This window comes from Felis catus, chromosome A3 (assembly GCF_018350175.1).
Source record: "Felis catus isolate Fca126 chromosome A3, F.catus_Fca126_mat1.0, whole genome shotgun sequence".
Taxonomy (NCBI): Eukaryota; Metazoa; Chordata; class Mammalia; order Carnivora; family Felidae; genus Felis; species Felis catus.
The window spans coordinates 102,660,519-102,679,515 of NC_058370.1; the positions used below are offsets into that span (position 1 = coordinate 102,660,519).

Consider the following 18,997-nt stretch of genomic DNA (forward strand, 5'->3'; position numbering starts at 1 on the left):
TAACTTTTAGCACTTTGAGTAGCGTGACTCTGTTTTCTAGGAGTTCAGACAATGAAAATGAGAATGATTACGTAACAACACCAGCATGACATAGATGTCACTGAAACACAGATCTCAATTCACCTGATTGAGGCAGGTGAATGACAAATGGGAGGATGCGTATAACTGGATTAGGAAAGCAACTGCTCAGAAAGGAATGTGAGCTCGCGCACGGTGCGCAGACATGAAAGCACCCACGGAGACTGAATCTCACAAGTTCAGGATAAGACGGGCGAGGACTTCTCAATCTATCAAAAATGGGGGCTTTTCGGTCTCCCCCAAAGACACCAATGCTCAGTGGAAACTAGCCGCCACTGAACTGGGGTGGGCACACCACACAAACAAGCAGGCATTATCACACAGTATCCTTCCCTTAAGGATTCAGATATTGCACATTTCCAGATTCAGATAGTGCAGCTCAAATGTCCTGTGGGCTAACAAAAGGGGGAAATTCTGGAAACAGATGTGTTGGCCCCTGAGGGTGCAAAACCGATTCTGTCAGGTCTTCCTGTAGTTAGTTATTCATGCTACAGTTAGTCTTCCTATAGTTAGTCCACTGCAGCGTGGCAGCAACAACAAATGTGCCCCCTAGCTCTCAGGTACTTCGATTCGAAAAATGGAGTTTCAATCAACTTTCTCAACTCCTATGACTACTGCAATGCAATCACAGAAGACGTAGAAGATGGCTGATCCTTTATCCAAAGACAAACTAGACTTTCCTTATTTCTCTGCATATTTGGCGGGCATGCAACCCACCCCATTCAGTCTCTGTTTCTTAGCAAGGAAAGTGAAAAGACCTTACTTGTTAGACATCCTGGACATCTTCTGTACAACATTGCTAAAACAGAGATGTAATTTACTTACCTGTGACATTGAGGTGTTCGTAATGTGCATTTTGGTCACATTTCCATTTCCTCAAAATTCACAGAAGCATTTAATGAGATTTTTTTTTACTTGATCGCTTTTACTTCATTACGTAAAATCTGCTTTGACGCGCGGCTCAGCAAGCCCACATCGCACTAATTCCTGGTGTCAGTCCGATGTGATGACATCAAGCTCAGTATCCTCTTGACAAAAGCACTGATCATGGAATAATTAGGATTTTCAGTTTCACCACCACATAGAAGAAAAGAAGGGTGTCCTCAAGACTGCAGGCAGTTTAGAGAATTCTTACTGTAAAAGGAAAGAGAAAAAGCAAACTTACCGTATTGTCAGAAGAAAAAAATATGTCGTTATTTTTTCTTCAACCTAGATAATTTGCTTTTTATTCAGTACTATTGGGTTTATATTCTCTTTTTTAAAGTCTTTCATTTAAAGGGGTGCCTGGGTGGCTTAGTCAGGTAAGTGTCCACGTCTTGATTTTGGCTCAGGTCAGATCTCATGATTCATGGGAGTGAGCCCCAAACTCAACTCATATTGAACCCTCTGTCAGCACAGGGCCCGCTTGGGATTCTCTCTCTCTCCCTCCCCCACTCATGCTCACGTGTACTCTCTCTCTCTCTCTCTCAAAATAAATGAACATTCATTTATGTATCTTAAGAACATACACGTTTGCCTGGGCCTGGTTCCATGGGACTTGTGCTCTGCTGGGTACAGATGCTTGGGGTTGTTCTGGTCTTCATTTTCTGGTCTGCGTTTCCCCCTTTTCCTCACCAGCACCGTGCACTGCTCCTCCACAGTCCTGGTGTTATTCTCAGTGGCTTCTCCTGGAAAGTACGAGATTTGCCTTGGACTAGACTATCTGCCCACACTCTGCAGCAAGAGCAGCTCCATCAACCGTCCAGGCATCTGCCCTTGGGAGCCTCGGGAGGGCAGATCCCTTTGTTACACAATCTTGTCCATGTCCTTGGCATTTTTTTAAATTTTTTTTTATTCTTGAGAGAGAGAGAGAGAGAGAGAGAGAGAGAGAGAGAGAGAGAATGAGTGGGGGAGGAGCAGAGCAAGAGAGGGACACAGAATCTGAGAATCTGTGGCAGGCTCCAGGCTCCAAGCTGTCAGCGCAAATCTCGATGCGGGGCTCAAACTCACAAGCCATGAAATCATGACCTGAGCTGAAGTCGGCCACACAACCGACTGAGCCACCCAGGTGCCCCACATCCTTGACGTTTTTGCCGCTTCTTAATACTTTTCAAAGTGACACTCTTTCCTTCTGTCCAGCTGACCTGACATACCATGCATCCCATAATGTCTGGCCCATCAGAGAAGAAAGAAGGGATTCAAATTATTTGGGTCCGACCTTGTTTCACGTCACCACCTCACTGGCAAATATTTATTGGGTTAAAAAAGAAAGACTACTGTGACACTCGTCAGCTCTCTGTGTCATCAGGGGCTTCCAAATAGGCTCAACAGCTTTCAAACCTTAATTCCAAGCACGTTAATATTATAAAACATAGTCAAGCAAAATAGAGAAATTCCACTAGGACAGCGCTTCTCATCCATGCCTGCACATTGAAATAGATTTTCAAATCAGTATAGACATTTTTTTTAAAGTAGGCTCCATGCCCAACATGGGGCTTGAATCCATAACCCAGAGATCAAGAGTCACATGCTCTACTGATTGAGCCAGCCAGGTGCCCCTTGGTATATATTTTTTAATACCAAAGTCTGGGTCTCACCCTAAGACATTCTGATTTAATTGCTGTAGGGTGTGGGCTCAGACTTTTTAAAAGCAGCATACTTTATGGTAGAAGCCAGCTGGCTTTTTTTTTTTTCTTTCTTTCTTTTTTTTTTTTTAAAGCTTTATGCCCAACATGGGGTTTGAACCCATGACCTTGAGATCAAGAGTCACATGCTTTACCAACTGAGCCAGCCAGGTGCCCTGCCAACTTGCTTTCTTTCAGGGTTATAAACTTCCTTAGAGAATCTGGTTCTATTTGTGCATATTCTGACTGAAAGCTTTTCACAGCATAAATAAGGTGCTTGCTTGCCCACTGAAGGGAAGTACTGACTGAAATACTTATTTCTTATTCTGATGACTTTATCAACAAAGTCAGTATATTCGAAGGCAAGCACAGATCCTCAGTTCAACCACCCAGGTGAAGTGGAGATTGCTGAACATCTGCTTTCTGCTTAACAAACCCTACCTCCTCACCTCTGCACTCCCTTGACTGCCATTTTCTGCCTCCTCAGAATCCCGAGGGTCATCGGCTCACTCAACCACTTCAGCATCTGCACATGTCCCCATACACCGCCACCTGTCCCTCCCCACACTGTTCTCAATACTCCCTCAGCCTTCATGCCCACCACTTCTAGGTGGCCTACTTGGTTGAAGGTAGTCATTCTTTGTGAACTGAGTCAAGCATTTCGAAAGCATTCCTGTTATTGCAACACCTCCACCAATGGCAGTTGTGACAGGATGCAGTGATGGGTGGCAGCAGCAGCGACAGGCAGCAAAGGAAGTTGAGATGATGGTGGCTGCTGTTAAGGCAGCCGTGACAGGCTGGGGCAATGGCGGCTGTGGCAATGGGTGGTGGCCATTGTAATGAATGGCCACAGGGTGGCTACCACTGAAGTGAACTGCACTGAGGCAGCTGCTCTTTGCTAGAGAGCTTTCTCTCCACCAAAGTCCACTCTGCCTCTGTATCTGAAAAACAGGAAGCAGCAGGGAATTTGAAACTCCAGTCCCCTAAGTGACCCTGAACTAAATGACTGATGGGGGTTAGTGTATAAATACCCCCCACCTCTTGAGTGGGAAGGTATGTTCTCCACTGTTTCCCAGAGTTCCCCAGAGAATTAAGCTATTGCCCAGTGATAATCTGCTTGATAATGCAGCCTTGATGTACTGCTTTCCCTTCCTGTTTCACTTCCCTCAGCCTTACCAGTGCTTTCTGGGGTCATCTCCCAATGCCTTGCCTCAAAGTCTATTTCTGGGGGAACCCAACCTAAGATAGTGCATCATGAACCAAGGATTATGATCCAAGCACAGATGGCACATTAACAAAAGCTGACCCTATGCCAAGCCATAAAGTCTCAACATATTTCAAAAGATTGAAACCATATAAAATGTGTTCCCAGCCCAATTGCAATTAGGCAAGATAACTAGAAAAATCCCCATATGCTTAGGAATTTAAAAATACAGTTTTAAATTTCTAAATAAGCTGGGATCAATGAAAATGCAAAACAGAAAGGCTTGCTTTGTGAGAAATTTAAATACATACATTAGAAAAGAAGAAAGGTGAGGTGCCTGGGTGGCTCAGTTGGTTAAGCATCTAACTTCGGCTTAGGTCATGATCTCACCGTTCGTGATTTCGAGCCCTGCATTGGGCTCTGTGCTGACAGCTCAGAGCCTGGAGCCTGCTTCAGATTCTGTGTCTTTCTCTCTCTGTCCCTCCCCCGCTGTACTCTCTCTCAAAAATAAACATTAAAGAAAAAAAAGGCTAAAATTCAGTGAGCTAAGCTTCCATTTCAAAAAGGTAGAAAACAGGGGTGCCTGGATGGCTCAGTCAGATAAGCGACTGACTCCTGATTTCAGCTCAGGTCATAATGTCACCATTCATGAGCCCCACATTGGGCTCAGTGCTGAAAGTGCAGAGCCTGCTTGGGATTCTCTCTCTGCCCCTCCTTCATTTGCTGTGTGTGTGTGTGTGTGTGTGTGTGTGTGTGTGTGTGCATGCGTGTGTTCGTGCGCACACACGTACTCTCCCTCTCAGAAAGATAAACTTTAAAAGGTAGAAAACAAAATTAAATCCAAAAAAGGTAATTATAAAGAAGATAATTAAATTAAAAACAAATACACAACACAAAGAACATCGACAAGGCCAAAAGTAAATTCTGTGTAGATTAAAATTGGTAAACTAATCAAGACTGAATAAGTAGAAAACAAAGAGGGTACAAATAACCAATGTCAGAAATGAGAAAGCAGCTTTCACTGCAGATTCTATAGACATTAAAAAGATTATATGAGGTTATTATGAACAACTTTATGGCAGTTTGAAATTTTAGATCATGTGAAAAATTCCTAAACGCAATTCACCACAGGAATAGAAACTATTAAAGTTCCTATGGTAGTTTAAATGTGGGCAAAATTCCTTGCAACCAAATGCCATCAAGAGGCGGAGTCTCCTACCCCTTTAACCTGGGTTGACCTTGTGACTTGCATTGACCGACAGAAAGTGGTAAAAACGGACTTTGACGGTTCCATTTTTGCTCTCTTGGACCCTTGATAACACCAGATAAGGAAGCTGGTCTAGCCTATTGGGAGAGAGGCCACTTTGAGAGGTTCTACATAGTCTCAACCTGTTTTGTCTGTTCTTATCACAGTTCCTTTAGCTACATGGAGCAGAACCCCACTCAAGCTTACCCAGGCAAAGTGGGGTTGGCTGAATACAAAGAATCTGAGGACTCAATCCACAGCCCAAGAAAACTGGAGCTGCGAACAGAAAGCCAGCAGGACCCAAGCAGCCCTTTTAGGGACCACAGAAGCTAATCACAGTCCTCCCTCTACCTGGGTTTTCCCTGCTTTGGGCTTCCTGGCATCCGTTAGCTCTTGCAACCCTGATGGCAGGACTTCCACCTCAGCTCCCAAGCCAAGTGACAACTTTCTTTGTCTTAACGATCAAATCCTGAGGAGACACTCTAGCTCATTTTTCCAAGCCAGAGCACAAGACTTAGGCTTCAAATAGTCAGTCCAGTCATCACTGGTTAGTCACTTCTAATTTCTGGAAGTCTGGAGTCACCCACAGGGGGAAGCAACATGTCTGAATGAATCTAGCTGCAGGTCCTGGGCACACCAACCAGGCACCTGGGGTTCTTTCTCCTACATACGTGTCTGTCTGCCTTCTGTCCTTTAGGACATGCCTCTGCTGAGGAGTGTGTAATCAAATAGCTGGGCCCACAGAACACGGACTCCTGAGGAGAAATGCCCAGGAGCTGCAGCAGCCATTGCTGGTCCCTGTCCACATCCACTCAGCATTCTTCTGGGCCCTGAATGCTTACTTGATTCTCCACTACTCTCCGCTCAGGGCTTTTTTGATGGCAGGGCACATGACAACACATGGGGCAGGCAGAGGTGCTAGATGGTCAACACCCATGGCAACAGCCCCAATGACAGATGGGGAGTTGATGATCTATCGCCCAACTTCCTTGCCCCTTGGATTGAGCCCACTGACCACGGTGGTGACTGGCCTGATAATGCACCTTTTATTGGCTGCCTTCCTGTCTCACCTCCCCACTCCCTTTCAAATGCTTCTGGAATCACACATTCCAAATATACTATCTGCTCTCCGGTTCTCAGGGTTGGACTCTGGAAGAACACAAACAAAGGCAGAAGTCCAGGGCAGCAGACTCTAAGCCACATTCCACAATGCAGCCGTTTTCAATAATAAAGCCAGTATTTTTAGCCCCATCGCCTAGTGTGCATGTCTATCACACAACTGGCTCAAAACTCAGAAGGAAAAGAAGTGTGATATTTATTGCCCTCCAAGCCTCAGGAAAACACTCAATAAAGACTTGGTAAATGCTAAAGTGGAAGGGAGAGAGAGCCTTTTCCCATGTCTGTGCAGGAGACAGGAAGCGGCCGTTGGCAGAGTTAACAAGGGAAGAAGAGGAGTCAGCTTAACCCTGGTGAACACGTCCTTCTTTGGCACACTAAGTGAAGCTGGGGAACAGAGGAGCAGGGTGTCTGCCCAGCCAGCTCTCCAGGGGCCCCTCAGGTGCTGAAGGCAGGAATCAAAGCCCGGTATATAGAGTCTTTATTTATTGTAAGTCCTGCTGTCCAGAGAAGCAAGACCCACATCCAGGGTCCCACATCCATGACTTCACCTGGCCACTCTTCAGGGGTGGGGGCATCAAGTGGCCACTCACGTCTAGTTTTCCTATGGCTCAAAGAGTCCTCAGGAGGCAGGAAGCGGCTGTGCCTATAGAAAAAACACATCAACATCTACTAGCACCTACTTTGTGCCCGGCCCTGGGACCACAACCGGGGAGATTGCAGCAGAGGCTGCCCTTGCCAAGTCCACAGTCTGGAGGGGGAAAGTATTAAGTGAGGACCATGCCATCTGCCATGTGAACGCGTGAGACACAGTGAATTGTCACTGGGAGCAGGGAAGACTCCATTTACTATATTTACTGAGCACCTCCTCTGTAACGTTGTTACAGGGCACTGAATGAAGCAGGCACAAATCTCTAACTCGAGGAAGAGACAGACAACAAACAAACAACTAAAACTATGTCAACTGGGTAAGTTCTACGAAGAAAAGTAAATCAGGGTGTGTGGAGGGGGAGGTAGAGGTAGCACTTCTGTCAGCTACATGAACATAAGATGTCCTTATATCATGTTTTCTGAGATGAGACTGGCTACATGTTTGCCACTTTGCAAAGCAGAGAATAGAGACTGGCATCTCGCTGCCCGCAATCAGGTGGGGAAAGCTGCACCTGGGATGCCATTACCCAGAAGGAGGAAGATGGGGAGGAGGAGCAGGTGTGGTGGTAATTATTCTGAGTGCACTGAGGAGCTATGACAAGGCTGTAAAGGGGAGAGATGTGACCTAATTGCCATTTTTACAAGTTCCTCTGGCCGCCAGGGGAGAGTAGACTTGTGGGGCGGGGCAGGATGGCCACAGGGAAGACCAGGGAGAGGCTGGCTGCTTATGTAAGGAGGGAACAACTAGCCCTAAGATGGGAAGGTGAGGTCTTTACTGTTCACATGCCCAAACAACTCGGAAAAAAAAAAAAAAAATGCTAACGTATGACCAACATATAGACTAAGAAACTATGTGAACGGTATGAAATTACTAAATATTTTCTAAGAATTAAAAGTCCTGATAAAGAAGATGTGGTTTATAGATACAATGGAATACTACTTGGCAATGAGAAATAATGAAATCCTGCCATTGGCAGCAACGTGGATGGAACTGGAAGGTATTATGCTGAGTGAAATAAGTCAGAGAAGGACAGATATCGTATGTTTTTCACTCATATGTGGATCTTGAGAAACTGAACAGAAGACCATGGGGGAAGGGGACAAAAAAATAGTTACAAACACAGAGGGAGGGAGGCAAACCACAAGAGACTCTTAAATACAGAGAACAACTGAAGAAGGGTGGGAGTGTGGGGGGAGAGGGAAAGTAGGTGATGGGCAATGAGGAGGGCACTTGTTGGGATGAGCACTGGGTGTTGTATGGAAGCCAATTTGACAATAAATTATATTCATTAAAAAAAAAACAATTAAAAGTCGTGCTAGTGTCGGCTGTTAGGGCCTGAACTTTTCATGTATTGCTGCCTTATCAAAATGAAACAAAACAAAACAAAACAAGGACTACAGGGCCTGTCAGAAAGGTATCTCAACCTTTAGCCAAGAACTTCTCTGCAACAGGCAAAAGAAATGAAGCAGTGACAAGGCAGTAAGATATAAGCCATGATGGAGGGAGCTCAGAGACCATGGGTGCCTGGGGATGGGGATAGGCCAGCATAGGAGATTTCCAGAGGGAGGTGATATCTAAGTTGGAATAGCAAGTAGCCAGGTGGCCTAGAAGGGCAATTCAGGCAGAAGGAAACAGTTGGGTAACAGCCTGCCAGCAGGACAGACATGCATGCACTCGAATAATGCACGTTCACTGGGGCTGGAATGCAGAGCTTGAGATGGAAAGTAGGGAGTGGTGGGGCCAGAGTCCACACCATGCAGGGACCTATAAGCTGTTCCAGAACTGAGATCTGGCCTGGTGGAAATGAGGAGTCATGGAAAAGTTTTTTAAGGGAAGCAGAACATGGTCAGATTTCCTCTGGGACTGCTCTGGAATCATCAGAGAGAATAGATTAAAAGGGATAATACAGAGCCATGGAGGCCCAAATGAGAGGGTGTTAAGAGGGAGGTGGTACAAAATGTGACTTTTGTCTTAGGAGCTCACAGTCCATCCAGTGGGGGGAGACAGTGAACATCTAAAGTAGTGTTTCTCAACTTTATTTTTTTTAATATTTATTTATTTTTGAGAGAGAGAGAGAGAGAGAGAGAGAGAGAACAGGGGAACAGGGAAGGGGCAGAGAGAGAGGGAGATACAGAATCTGAAGCAGGCTCCAGGCTCCAAGCTGTCACCACAGAGCCCGATGCAGAGCTCAAACTCACAAACCGCATGATCATGACCTGAGCTGAAGTTGGATGCGTAACCAACTAAGCCACCCAGGCACCCCTCAACTTTGTTTTTATTACTGCTCCCCATGAGGTCTTTATAGACACTTTTTTTAAAAAATTGCAGTCACCCACAAAATTTTAATACCATAGTTATACTGCGTATCTGTTTATGTACTATATTCATTAAAGAGAGTAAGACTTACCCCCCTCACCCCCATCCCAGTACAGCTGAGGGGCAGTGAGGAAGGGAACAGAGAGCAGGTAAGGAAGCCTGAGGAAGAACACAGAGAACCCAGCAAGGACCTGGGATTTTGTTCTCAATGTGAATGGGAAGCTATTGAAGAGCTCTAAGCAAACATGTAATGTGATTCATTTTTAGTTCCTCTATGCTCTCTCTGGCCACTGTATGGAGGCAAGTAAGACGAGATTCAGGGACACCAAGGAAAAGGCTGGAGGAGGGATCCTGGAGGTGAACAGGTCAGGAAAGTGGCTGGACTAAAGCAGGGGCTATGGGAAGGGGCAAGAAATGATCCTGTTCTGGATTCTGGATGCACACAGTGCAGGTCTGTGTGGGGGTAGGGTGGGGCTGGGGATAACTCCCAGGTCTTTAGTCAGAGCAACTAGAACTGATAAGCCCCTGCCTCACCTCCACATTCGAGGGTGAGCGTGGTGGCTGCACCTGGTCAGCACACTGCAGGAAGCGGCGCACGTGCTCTGCACAGTTGCCCACTGCTGCCTCATTCTGTCGAAGACACTCCTCAAAGGCCTCAAAAGGCTCAGCACAGGCCTGGCGGATCTGCCGGATGATTGGGCTGTGGAGGTAGGGCATTTCAGGCATTCAGACTTCCATTCCACTGCCCACCTCGCCCCCTGCCTCCCGCCACACATTGTCTCATACTTGCCCACACTCACTGGGAGGATGTGCATTGAGCGATACTCATCTTAAGGTGGTGGCAGTCCCGCTGCCATGACTCAGGCTTGGCCGCCACACACTGGCCATATTGCTCCAGCTCCCGACCACAGTAGCGAGCAGTGACCTCCAGGGCCGCCTGCCTGTGGAACATAATGGGCTGAGAATAATTCCAGGCATCAGACAAGAAAGGGAGTTCTGGTCTGGATTGGAGGTGGAAGCAGGAACACTAGGAGTCTGAAGGATCCTGGGATAGGGTCAGGGAAGTGGAGGGAGAGGTAAGGCATGAGCCCTGGGGAATGTGGAACAGGTCGGAGGGCTTCTGGGAAGATAGGGGAGATCTTTTCCAAAAAAGACCTAATTATTCAAAGGCAAGCCTTGGGATCGTGCAAGAAGGGTCTTGGGAGTCCAGGCATCCCTCAGCAGGGCCCTAACTATACTGAATTCTAGGGGAAAAAAACCTGGGAACCCTAAAGGATTTGGAGGTCCTAAAAAGAGGTTTGTAAGCCCACGTGGTGAGACCTTGGGTCCTGGGGAAGCGTCTCTTGACCAGAGAGTCTTCAAGATTAGGCCTGAGGATGGGGTTACTGGAGGTGAGACTTGAGGCCCTGGGGTAGGTTTGGGGATCCTGGGGTGGGTTTCAGAGTTCTAGAGATGTGGAAGTCCTGGATGAGAATGGGGCTCTGGGACAGCTCTGGAGGGTCCTAGAAGTAAGCTCTTGGGAACAAGATCTAGAAATCCAAAGCGGAATCAGAGGTCTAAGAAAAAGTCTGCGGGCACTACAAGGCAGGTCTGGGGTACTGCACAGATCTGCAGGTTCAAAAAGGTATGGTCAGGTGATCTAGGGGGACGAGCCCGCAGCTCTAAGAACGGGTATAAAAACCGTAAAAGTCCTGAGACAATCCTGAAGTCTGCAGGGTGAGGGACCAGACCTTAGATCCTGGGGGCAGGGACTGGGTGTTAGGGATGGGCCTGAAAGTCCTCAGTTACTACGAGAAACAGGGGCGGAGCCTAAACGTTCAGAGGGCGGGACCTCCCTCTCTCTTCCACGCGGAGATGGAGCTTGTAATAGACGGCGCTGGGCCCTAAGGGTAGGTTCTCCGAGTAACAAAGAGGCCAATCCTTCTTCCCGGAGTGCGAGCCTAGGTTTAGGTCACTGGGGAAGGGAAGGGGCGAAGCGGCAGATCGGAGGTAGGCGCTCCCACTACTCACATCTCGAGGCCGGTGCCGGAGGGAAATCAGTCAGGGAGAAGAGCCCCGCCTTTTCCGGTGCAGGCTGTCATGGCGGCGCCCAGGTCAGCTGTCCCTGCCTCGTTTTTTCCGGTTACAGAACCGGCAAGTTGCCTCGTTCCTTTTAGGACCAACCTGTCATGGCGGCGCCCTGTGTCTCCTTCCGGTCCCGCCTGTATTGGCAGCGCCTGCGCAGCCACCGCGGGCTCCCAGTCTGACTCGGTTGTTGTACCTCTTTCTACTTCCGGATTGCGGGGGCGGTGCCGCAATGCACCGGAAGTAAGGTGTGGCCGCTACTGCGCGCGCTCTTAGCCACCCACTGGGATTTGGTGGCGAGTGGTTACTGCAGTCTATCAGCGTGGCCCGGTTGGTGGCTAGGTTGGGCACCGTGGCTGCGGGCTGCTGGGCGCTGGGAGTCTGATGCATAGCGCCGCGATGCCACCATCTGTTTTGCGCAAGCGCTCCCTGTCCCCTCGGGGTGCTGGTTCGTGCGCGCGCACGGAGCGGCGGGAAGAGGGGTCGCAAGAGTGGGACCAGCCGGCCTGGACGTCCCACCGGCTGTACCTGGGTTACCCAGACCAGACCTCCTCCTTCTAGGTATAAGCCCAGGAGCCAGGCCGGACTTGATTTTATTTTTTTTTTTAATTTTTTTTTTAACGTTTATTTTTTGAGATAGAGAGAGACAGAGCATGAATGGGGGAGGGTCAGAGAGAGGGAGACACAGAACCCGAAACAGGCTCCAGGCTCTGAGCTGTCAGCACAGAGCCCGATGCGGGGCTCGAACTCACGGACCGCGAGATCATGACCTGAGCCGAAGTCGGACGCTTAACCGACTGAGCCACCCAGGCGCCCCCGGACTTGATTTTAATAATGTCTCCACGTGATTATGGGCATGCGTAATTCTTTTTTTTTAATTTTTTTTTTATTTTTTAATGTTTATTTTTGAGAGAGAGAGAGAGTGTGAACAGGGGAGGGGCAGAGAGAGACACACACACACAGAATCCAAAGCAGGTTCCAGGCTCTGAGCTGTCAGCACAGAGCCCGATGCAGGGCTCAAACACACGAACCGTGAGATCATGACCTGAGCTGAAGTCGGTCGCTTAACCGACAGAGCCACCCAGGCAACCCTTCTTTCTTTTTTAATTTTTTTTTTTTTTTTAAATTCGCAATTCTTTCTGATTTCTCCTGGCAGGGTATTGTTTCCACCTCCTGTCCTGTCCTCCAGTGTGAGGCCTAATGGTATGTTTCCCACCTGTGAGGTTGGGCGCAAGTATCCCTTGGGCAGAGACTAAGCATCAGCCCAGCAGTCTAATATGTAGGGGTCTTCCCAGACTCTGGCCAAAATGAACATAAAATGCACTTCATCTTGGTGTTTGAGGAGCAAGAGCTACTTGTGAGCAAATGACAATTACTTGGAGTATTGTGTACTTGCTCATCTGTAAAGTAGGGATGATGATAGTGACATCTTTTACATAGAGCATAGTGCATGTGAACAGTTTAGGGCGCAGCCTGGACCCTCAGGAGTTGTGGATAAGTGAGAGCTGTTGGAGGAGGCTATTACGGTTTTGCTGCTCTTGGTTGGCCCCTGGTATAAGATTGTGCCACTGGCCATCTGAACCTGCCTCAGATGACAGGGACAGGTTTGGAGCCGTGGGCACGGGAGGAAAGCTTTTCACCCAAAGCCCTCCTTCTTACTTGTAAAAACTTCCAAGTGTATTTCTGATAGGAGAGAAGGGGAGGAAACCCCATAAATGACAGAATATTTTGGCTTCAGATGTGGGCTGAATCCTCATGTTTCACATTTAAGTGAAATCTTAACCTGTCCCTTGCCACTTCTCGAGTCTAATCTCGAAGTCTGGGTAATGTGCTTCCTCAAGGGAAGGGGTTCAAAGATCTGGGTTCATAAGTAGAGAAGATGAAGACCCCAGCAAGAGATACATTCTGGGGAGTGTGACACCTATGCCCCCAAGCTTCTAGGTTGTTTTTGGCCTATAGCACAAGAGTGTAACTAAATTTCTCTCTAGGGATCAAATGTCAGGCAGACCTAAGTGACGATGGGACTTGGCGTGAAGCAGACCTGGGTTTGAGTCAGAGATCTTGGACAGAATCTTTCTGCTCTCTGGGTTTCAGTTTCCTCCAGCACAGCTGCTTCAGGATGCCCTTGTGAGCAGAAACCGAAGTGACATCTGCAGAGCAGATGGTATGGAGCACTTTGTACTTTCCCTTTCTAGCCTTATCAGAATTTGTTAGTATTGTAATTGTTTTCTTATTTTCTGCCTGCTTTAAGACCCTGGAACTTTACAAGGGAAGGGGCCTTGTATCTATCTTATGGTCACCACTGGATTTCCTCCCACCCACCCACCCATAGCATGGGGTCTGGCAGAGTAGTGATGGAATGAATGAAACCATAGGCTCACAGGATTGCGTGAGGATAAGATGAGACCCAGTCATTGACTCGAATGGTACTTACTAAGTGCTGCTTTATGTGCCAGGAACTGTTTTAGCTGTTGGGGAAACAGCAGCGACTAAAATAGACAAAAATTTATACTGTTAAAAAAGGAATGGGGCGCCTGGGTGGCTCAGTCGGTTAAGTGTCTTGACTCTTGATTTCAGCTCAGGTCATGATCTCACAGTTCGTGAGTTCAAGCCCTGCATTGCGCTCTACGCTGACAGTATAGAGCCTGCTTAGGATTCTCTCTCTCCCTCTCTCTCTGCCCCTTCCCTGCTTGCTTGCTTGCTCTCTCTCAAAAAAAACTAGACTAAAAAAAAAGGGGGGGTATATGGTGTGATGTTTTGATATACGTAGGCATTGTGAAATGATTACTGCAGTCAAGCTGATTAACATATCCATCAGCTCATGTAGTTACCATTTCTTAAGTGTGATGAGAACATTTGAGATCTGATCTCTTAGCAGATTTCAAGTGAGGTCTCCAGAACTTGACTCATCTTACAACTGAGTTTATACCCTTTGACCAACATCTCCCCATTTCCCCCACACCCCAGGCCTGGCAGTTACCATTCTGTTTCCATGAGTTCAGCTGTTTCAAGTTCCACATGTAGGTGAGATCACGTGGTGTTTGTCTTTCTGTGTATGTCACTGAGGATATAGTCCTCCAGATAGGGCACGTCAGATTTGATGAGAGGCAGGGAGTGTGATGGGTGGGTACCGGGTGGTGGATGGGAGCGTGCACTTGTGCACTTGTTGAATGTGACTGACTTGGAAGGAGTTGCTCAGTGCTTTGATCCCTGGCCAGAGTAAGAGCCACCACTAATGGCAGCACAGAAACAACTTTGACCAGATGATCTGTGAGCTGGCAACAAATTGAGTCCTGACCCTTGATCCCCCGAGGGGCCCACGTGGCAGGAAGGGATGGTGCCTGAGTGTGTCAGTGATTTCCTAATGGAGTTATGAGAAGAGCACTGTTAATTAGGAGAGGGTCTCCTGGACTCCTGAGAGCTCCTTCTGTCCCCTCAGGTGGCTTTACTGCCACCTTCATCTTCTGGGCTTTTCTATTTTGCCTTTTCTAGAAGCTCTCCCTCTTGATCTTAAGTTTATAGGACATGATGGGTGGGAGGCAGATCCTGACAAGCCCAATACACGTGAAATCTCCAGGCTGAGGACGGCAGTGAGCAGTCACGCTCTTCCAGCCACATTACATCTTTTCTCACTGGTCAGGTGGCTAGTGACGTAGAGCTTCAGGACCACTCCTCCTCTGGAAATAGTGGCACGGGTAATTGTTAGAGGAAATCATATACTCTGAATCGGGGTGAGGGGTGTCTCCTGGCCTCTTTTCTCCATATTTTTAAAAATAATTTCAGGGTTGTTTTTTTTTAAGGTCTATTTATTTTGAGAGAGAGAGCAGGGGAGGGGCAGAGAGAGAAAGACAGAGTCCCAGGCAGGCTCCTCACTGTCAGCGCAGACCCTGATGAAAACTGTGAGACCGTGACCTGAGCTGAAATCAAGAGTCAGACGCTTAACCGGCTGAGCCACCCAGGCGCCACTTAAGCTCCTTAGTTTAAAAAAAAACAAAAAACAAAAAAAAAGACAGAGAAAAAGGAATGCTTTCCTTGAAGCTTAACTTTCACTTCACCAGTGTCTCCTGGATCCCATGTCTCCCAGGTTTTTTCTTCCAGAGCCCAAAGCCTTAGGATTCCTGGGAACTGCAATGAATCCCATCCCTGCCTCTTGCTTCTGGATTCCAGCCATTTGTCAGTCTATGCAGTGGCCAGTGAGGCTTGGAAGAGGGTCCACTTGTTGGGTCCTGCCGTGCTCCACACAGGCCTGTATTAAGGGTGTTGGGTGAGGGAGGGTTTGGGAAGAGGTGAAAGTCATGGCTCTGTCCTAGAGAAACTGACAAGTACTAGCTTAACAACCTAGGTGATGATGGGTGTGCTGCAGAACAGAGGGTGTGGTGCCCTCGTGGTGAGGTCTGCTGGGCTCTGTTCTGCCTCCTGGGGACTGGTCTTAGGCAAGACCTTGACCGCTCACTCAGGGCAATTCTTTCCTCCTGCCCTGGGCTGCTGCCTGGTGCTGGGATTCCCAGTGGGCCTGGCCACCTCCTCAGCACTGCCTGTGCCTTCCTCATCCACTGCAGATTCATGGGGTTTGAGGCATAGGAGATACAGATTCAGAAGCTGCAGCTGATGAATGGGTCCCAGTGACGATCTCTTCCAGGTCCTCCAGAGCTGTGGGCCACAGGCTGAAAGGGAGGTGTGCAGAAACCCATCCTAGATTAGAGAACATTGCCCTCACTTCTTGGCTTTGCCTTCAAGAAGTGGTATTTGAGGGGTGCCTGGGTGGCTCTCTGTTGAGCATCTGACTCTTGATTTCAGCTCAGGTCATGATCGCAGGATCACTGGATCAAGTCCTACATCAGGCCCTGTGCTGACTGAGGAGCCTGTTTGGGATTCTCTCTCTCTCTCCCTTAAAAAAAAAAAAAAAAAAAAAAAAAAAAAGTGGTATTTGATGTTTCAAGTAAGACCCTACACCACTTGGGAAGGAAAAGGAAGCATGGAAAGGGTTAATTAAGTGGTTTGGTTCCCTTACAGCCAGTCTGGGCTTCCTCACCAATCTCTGTCCACATGGAGGCACCCTAGGAAATTGCACACTTAGAACTCATGCTATCTAACCTGTGCTCCATAGGGAGCTGAGCCTCAGCGGAATTAGATTCCTGAGGTTGCTATAACAAACTACCACAAACCTGGTGGATTAAAACAACGGAAATGCATTTTCACGTTCAGGAAGCCGGAAGTCCAAAATCAAGGTGCTGGCTGGCAGTTGATTTCCTTCTGGAGGCCCTGAAGAATCTGTTTTATGCCTGTCTCAGCTTCTGGTGGTCGCAGGCAGTCCTTGGAGTTCCTTGGCTAGTAGATGCATTATTCCCATCTCTGCCTCCACTCGCATCACCTGGGTGTCTCTGTCCTCTCCTCTTGGGACACCAAGGCCAAAAACCCAGGGGGCACTTTAACCTACATCCCTTTGCCACAGGCTGCCCTCTGTATCATTGTCAGTAATTAATACTTGCAGTTTTGTCAAAAGACTTACTGAGACTGATCAGAGGCCGAGGGCAGTGTGGACAGCCTGTGGGAATGTGTGAAGCACTCCTGCCTGTACCGGCTCTTCCATCAGTGCGGTGGTCTCTTCCCCAGTCCTGTACCGCCTTACCCACACCACAGGGCTGGGTTGGGGCACCTGGTGGGTCCCACATGGGTACTGCTCCCACTGACACGTCCTCATTGTAACATTTTCCCAACAGGAACGCTTCTTACCATCAAAAGATGTACTACACGTACTTGAAACCTCTTTTTTATAAATAGATCTTGTAGTACCTGTTACAACCACTTGGGTGTATGGCATGTCCATTAAATAAAACTCAGGTTACTTTCAAAGACCACAGCAGGGCAATTTATTTTTGTTATATCAACATTCTTGACAGAGACAAATAATTTACTTCATCTTGTGTATAGCTCTTTGATTAAAAATTCACTTTTGGGGCGCCTGGGTGGCGCAGTCGGTTAAGCGTCCGACTTCAGCCAGGTCATGATCTCGCAGTCCGTGAGTTCGAGCCCGCGTCGGGCTCTGGGCTGATGGCTCGGAGCCTGGAGCCTGTTTCCGATTCTGTGTCTCCCTCTCTCTCTGCCCCTCCCCCGTTCATGCTCTGTCTCTCTCTGTCCCAAAAATAAATAAACGTTGAAAAAAAAAAATTAAAAAAAAAAAATTCACTTTTGAGGGGGGCACCTGGGTGGCTCAGTTGGTTAAGTGTCTTGACCCTGCTCAGATCATGACCTCACCATTCGTGGGTTCAAGCCCCACTCGGGCTCTGCGCTGACAATGTGGAACCTGCTTGGGATTCTGTCTCCCTCTCTCTGCCCCTCCCCAACTCATGCTTTCTCTCTCTCTCAAAATGAATGAACTTTTTAACTAAATAGTCTTGAAAAAAAAAAAAAAGACATTTGTTTTATAACAACATTCCATTCATATGTGTATCTTGTCTATACCTGTATCCTTTCACTGCATATAGTGATTTGTGTTGTACCAACCCAGCATGCCAAGAGATACAGAATATATCACCCAATCCTCTGGCACACACACAAAAAAAAGAATCTTGATCTGAACCTCACATCTTACACAAAAACTCAAAATGGACAAATGGATCATAGATTTAAATGTAAAGCATAAAACTGTAAAATGTTTAGAAGGTAACATAGGAGAACATCTTTAGGGTTGAAGAGTTCTTAGGACACCAAAAAGCATGATCCACCAAAACCCAAAAGCAAATGATGAACTGTGCTCCATATCATGGAATGCTGAGTGGTAGTAAGAAGGAATAAACTACACGCAACAACTTGAATGGATCTCAGGGGAATTGCATTGACTGTTAACAGCCAATTTCAAAAGGTCCCATACTGTGCAATTCCATTTATGCAATATACTTTTTTCTGATATTCTTGAAATAACTAAATTCTAGAGATGGAGAACAGATTAGTGGTGGCCAGGGGTTAAAGATGGGGGACAGAGGTAGGTAGTTATAAAGTAAAAGCCTGAAGGAGCCTTGTGATAGAATAGTTGTGTGTCTTGATTATGTTGGTGGTTACACCAATCTACACATGAATAAAACGGAACAAAACTGTATACACAGATACAAATGAATGCATGTAAAACTGGTGAAATATGTCTAAGCTCTATGAATTGCCCCAATGTCAATTTTAGTGATGAATCTAGAAAGTTTAGCTGGGATACTAACAGTAGGTGGAAGTATCAGCCAGTAAGTACAATGTATTTTTCCTTATTTTTTTCCAACAGTCTCATGAAGCAAAGGCAGGATATCCTTTGAATGGATATTCTTCTCAGTCTAGCCCGATCTGTCTTACAGTTAGTGATAAACACCTAAAGCCAGACTCAAGAAAGAATTATTAGTGAAGTTTAACATGAAAGAGCATGCATTCACAAGTGAATACAACAAAGTTATGTATTGCAAACACTTTATAATAGCCAAAGAATGGAACTTTCCAAATACCCATCAACAGGGGATGACAGTATATCCATGCACGGAAATACTGTACACAGGAAAAACAGCCACTGGATTTTAGAGACTGGTATGAAAAAAGAATGTAAAATATCTCAATAAATTTGTTTATTACATATGGAAATGGCATTTTGACGATATTACATTAAATATAGTATATGAACATTATTTCTGAGATATGGAAACAACCTAAATGTCCATTGAGAGATGAACAGGTAAAATGTGCTA

The 18,997-nt window shown here is 46.9% G+C and overlaps 1 protein-coding gene, 1 long non-coding RNA gene and 1 other non-coding gene across 6 annotated transcripts; 1 reads left to right on the forward strand and 2 right to left on the reverse strand.

Annotated features, from left to right (window-relative positions):
- Window positions 1-949: 949 nt before the first annotated feature.
- Window positions 950-11,388, reverse strand: CHCHD5 (coiled-coil-helix-coiled-coil-helix domain containing 5). Of its 3 annotated transcripts, none has more exons than XR_002154978.3 (5): window positions 11,226-11,388; window positions 10,016-10,173; window positions 9,750-9,915; window positions 1,587-1,745; window positions 950-1,212 (listed from the first exon to the last, which is right to left on the reverse strand). XR_002154978.3 is itself a non-coding variant. In XM_011281175.4 (4 exons), exons 2-4 carry the CDS (start codon window positions 10,165-10,167, stop codon window positions 6,870-6,872), a joined length of 342 nt encoding a protein of 113 aa, XP_011279477.1. In that variant the 5' UTR covers window positions 10,168-10,173; window positions 11,226-11,379; the 3' UTR covers window positions 6,712-6,869. The 3 variants fall into 3 exon arrangements, 1 of the variants encoding a protein (XP_011279477.1); XR_002154979.3 differs by having other exon boundaries at window positions 973-1,212; window positions 10,016-10,156; window positions 11,226-11,385; XM_011281175.4 differs by lacking the exons at window positions 950-1,212; window positions 1,587-1,745 and adding an exon at window positions 6,712-6,893 and having other exon boundaries at window positions 11,226-11,379.
- Window positions 2,782-2,854, reverse strand: TRNAK-CUU. Its single transcript has one exon. It is a non-coding gene; the product is annotated as a tRNA-Lys (tRNA).
- Window positions 10,634-18,893, forward strand: LOC109498256. Of its 2 annotated transcripts, none has more exons than XR_006595739.1 (5): window positions 10,634-11,104; window positions 12,436-12,482; window positions 13,268-13,443; window positions 14,247-14,303; window positions 18,547-18,893. It is a non-coding gene; the product is annotated as an uncharacterized LOC109498256 (long non-coding RNA). The 2 variants fall into 2 exon arrangements; XR_002741209.2 differs by lacking the exon at window positions 10,634-11,104 and adding an exon at window positions 11,521-11,840.
- The last annotated feature ends 104 nt before the right edge of the window (window positions 18,894-18,997 follow it).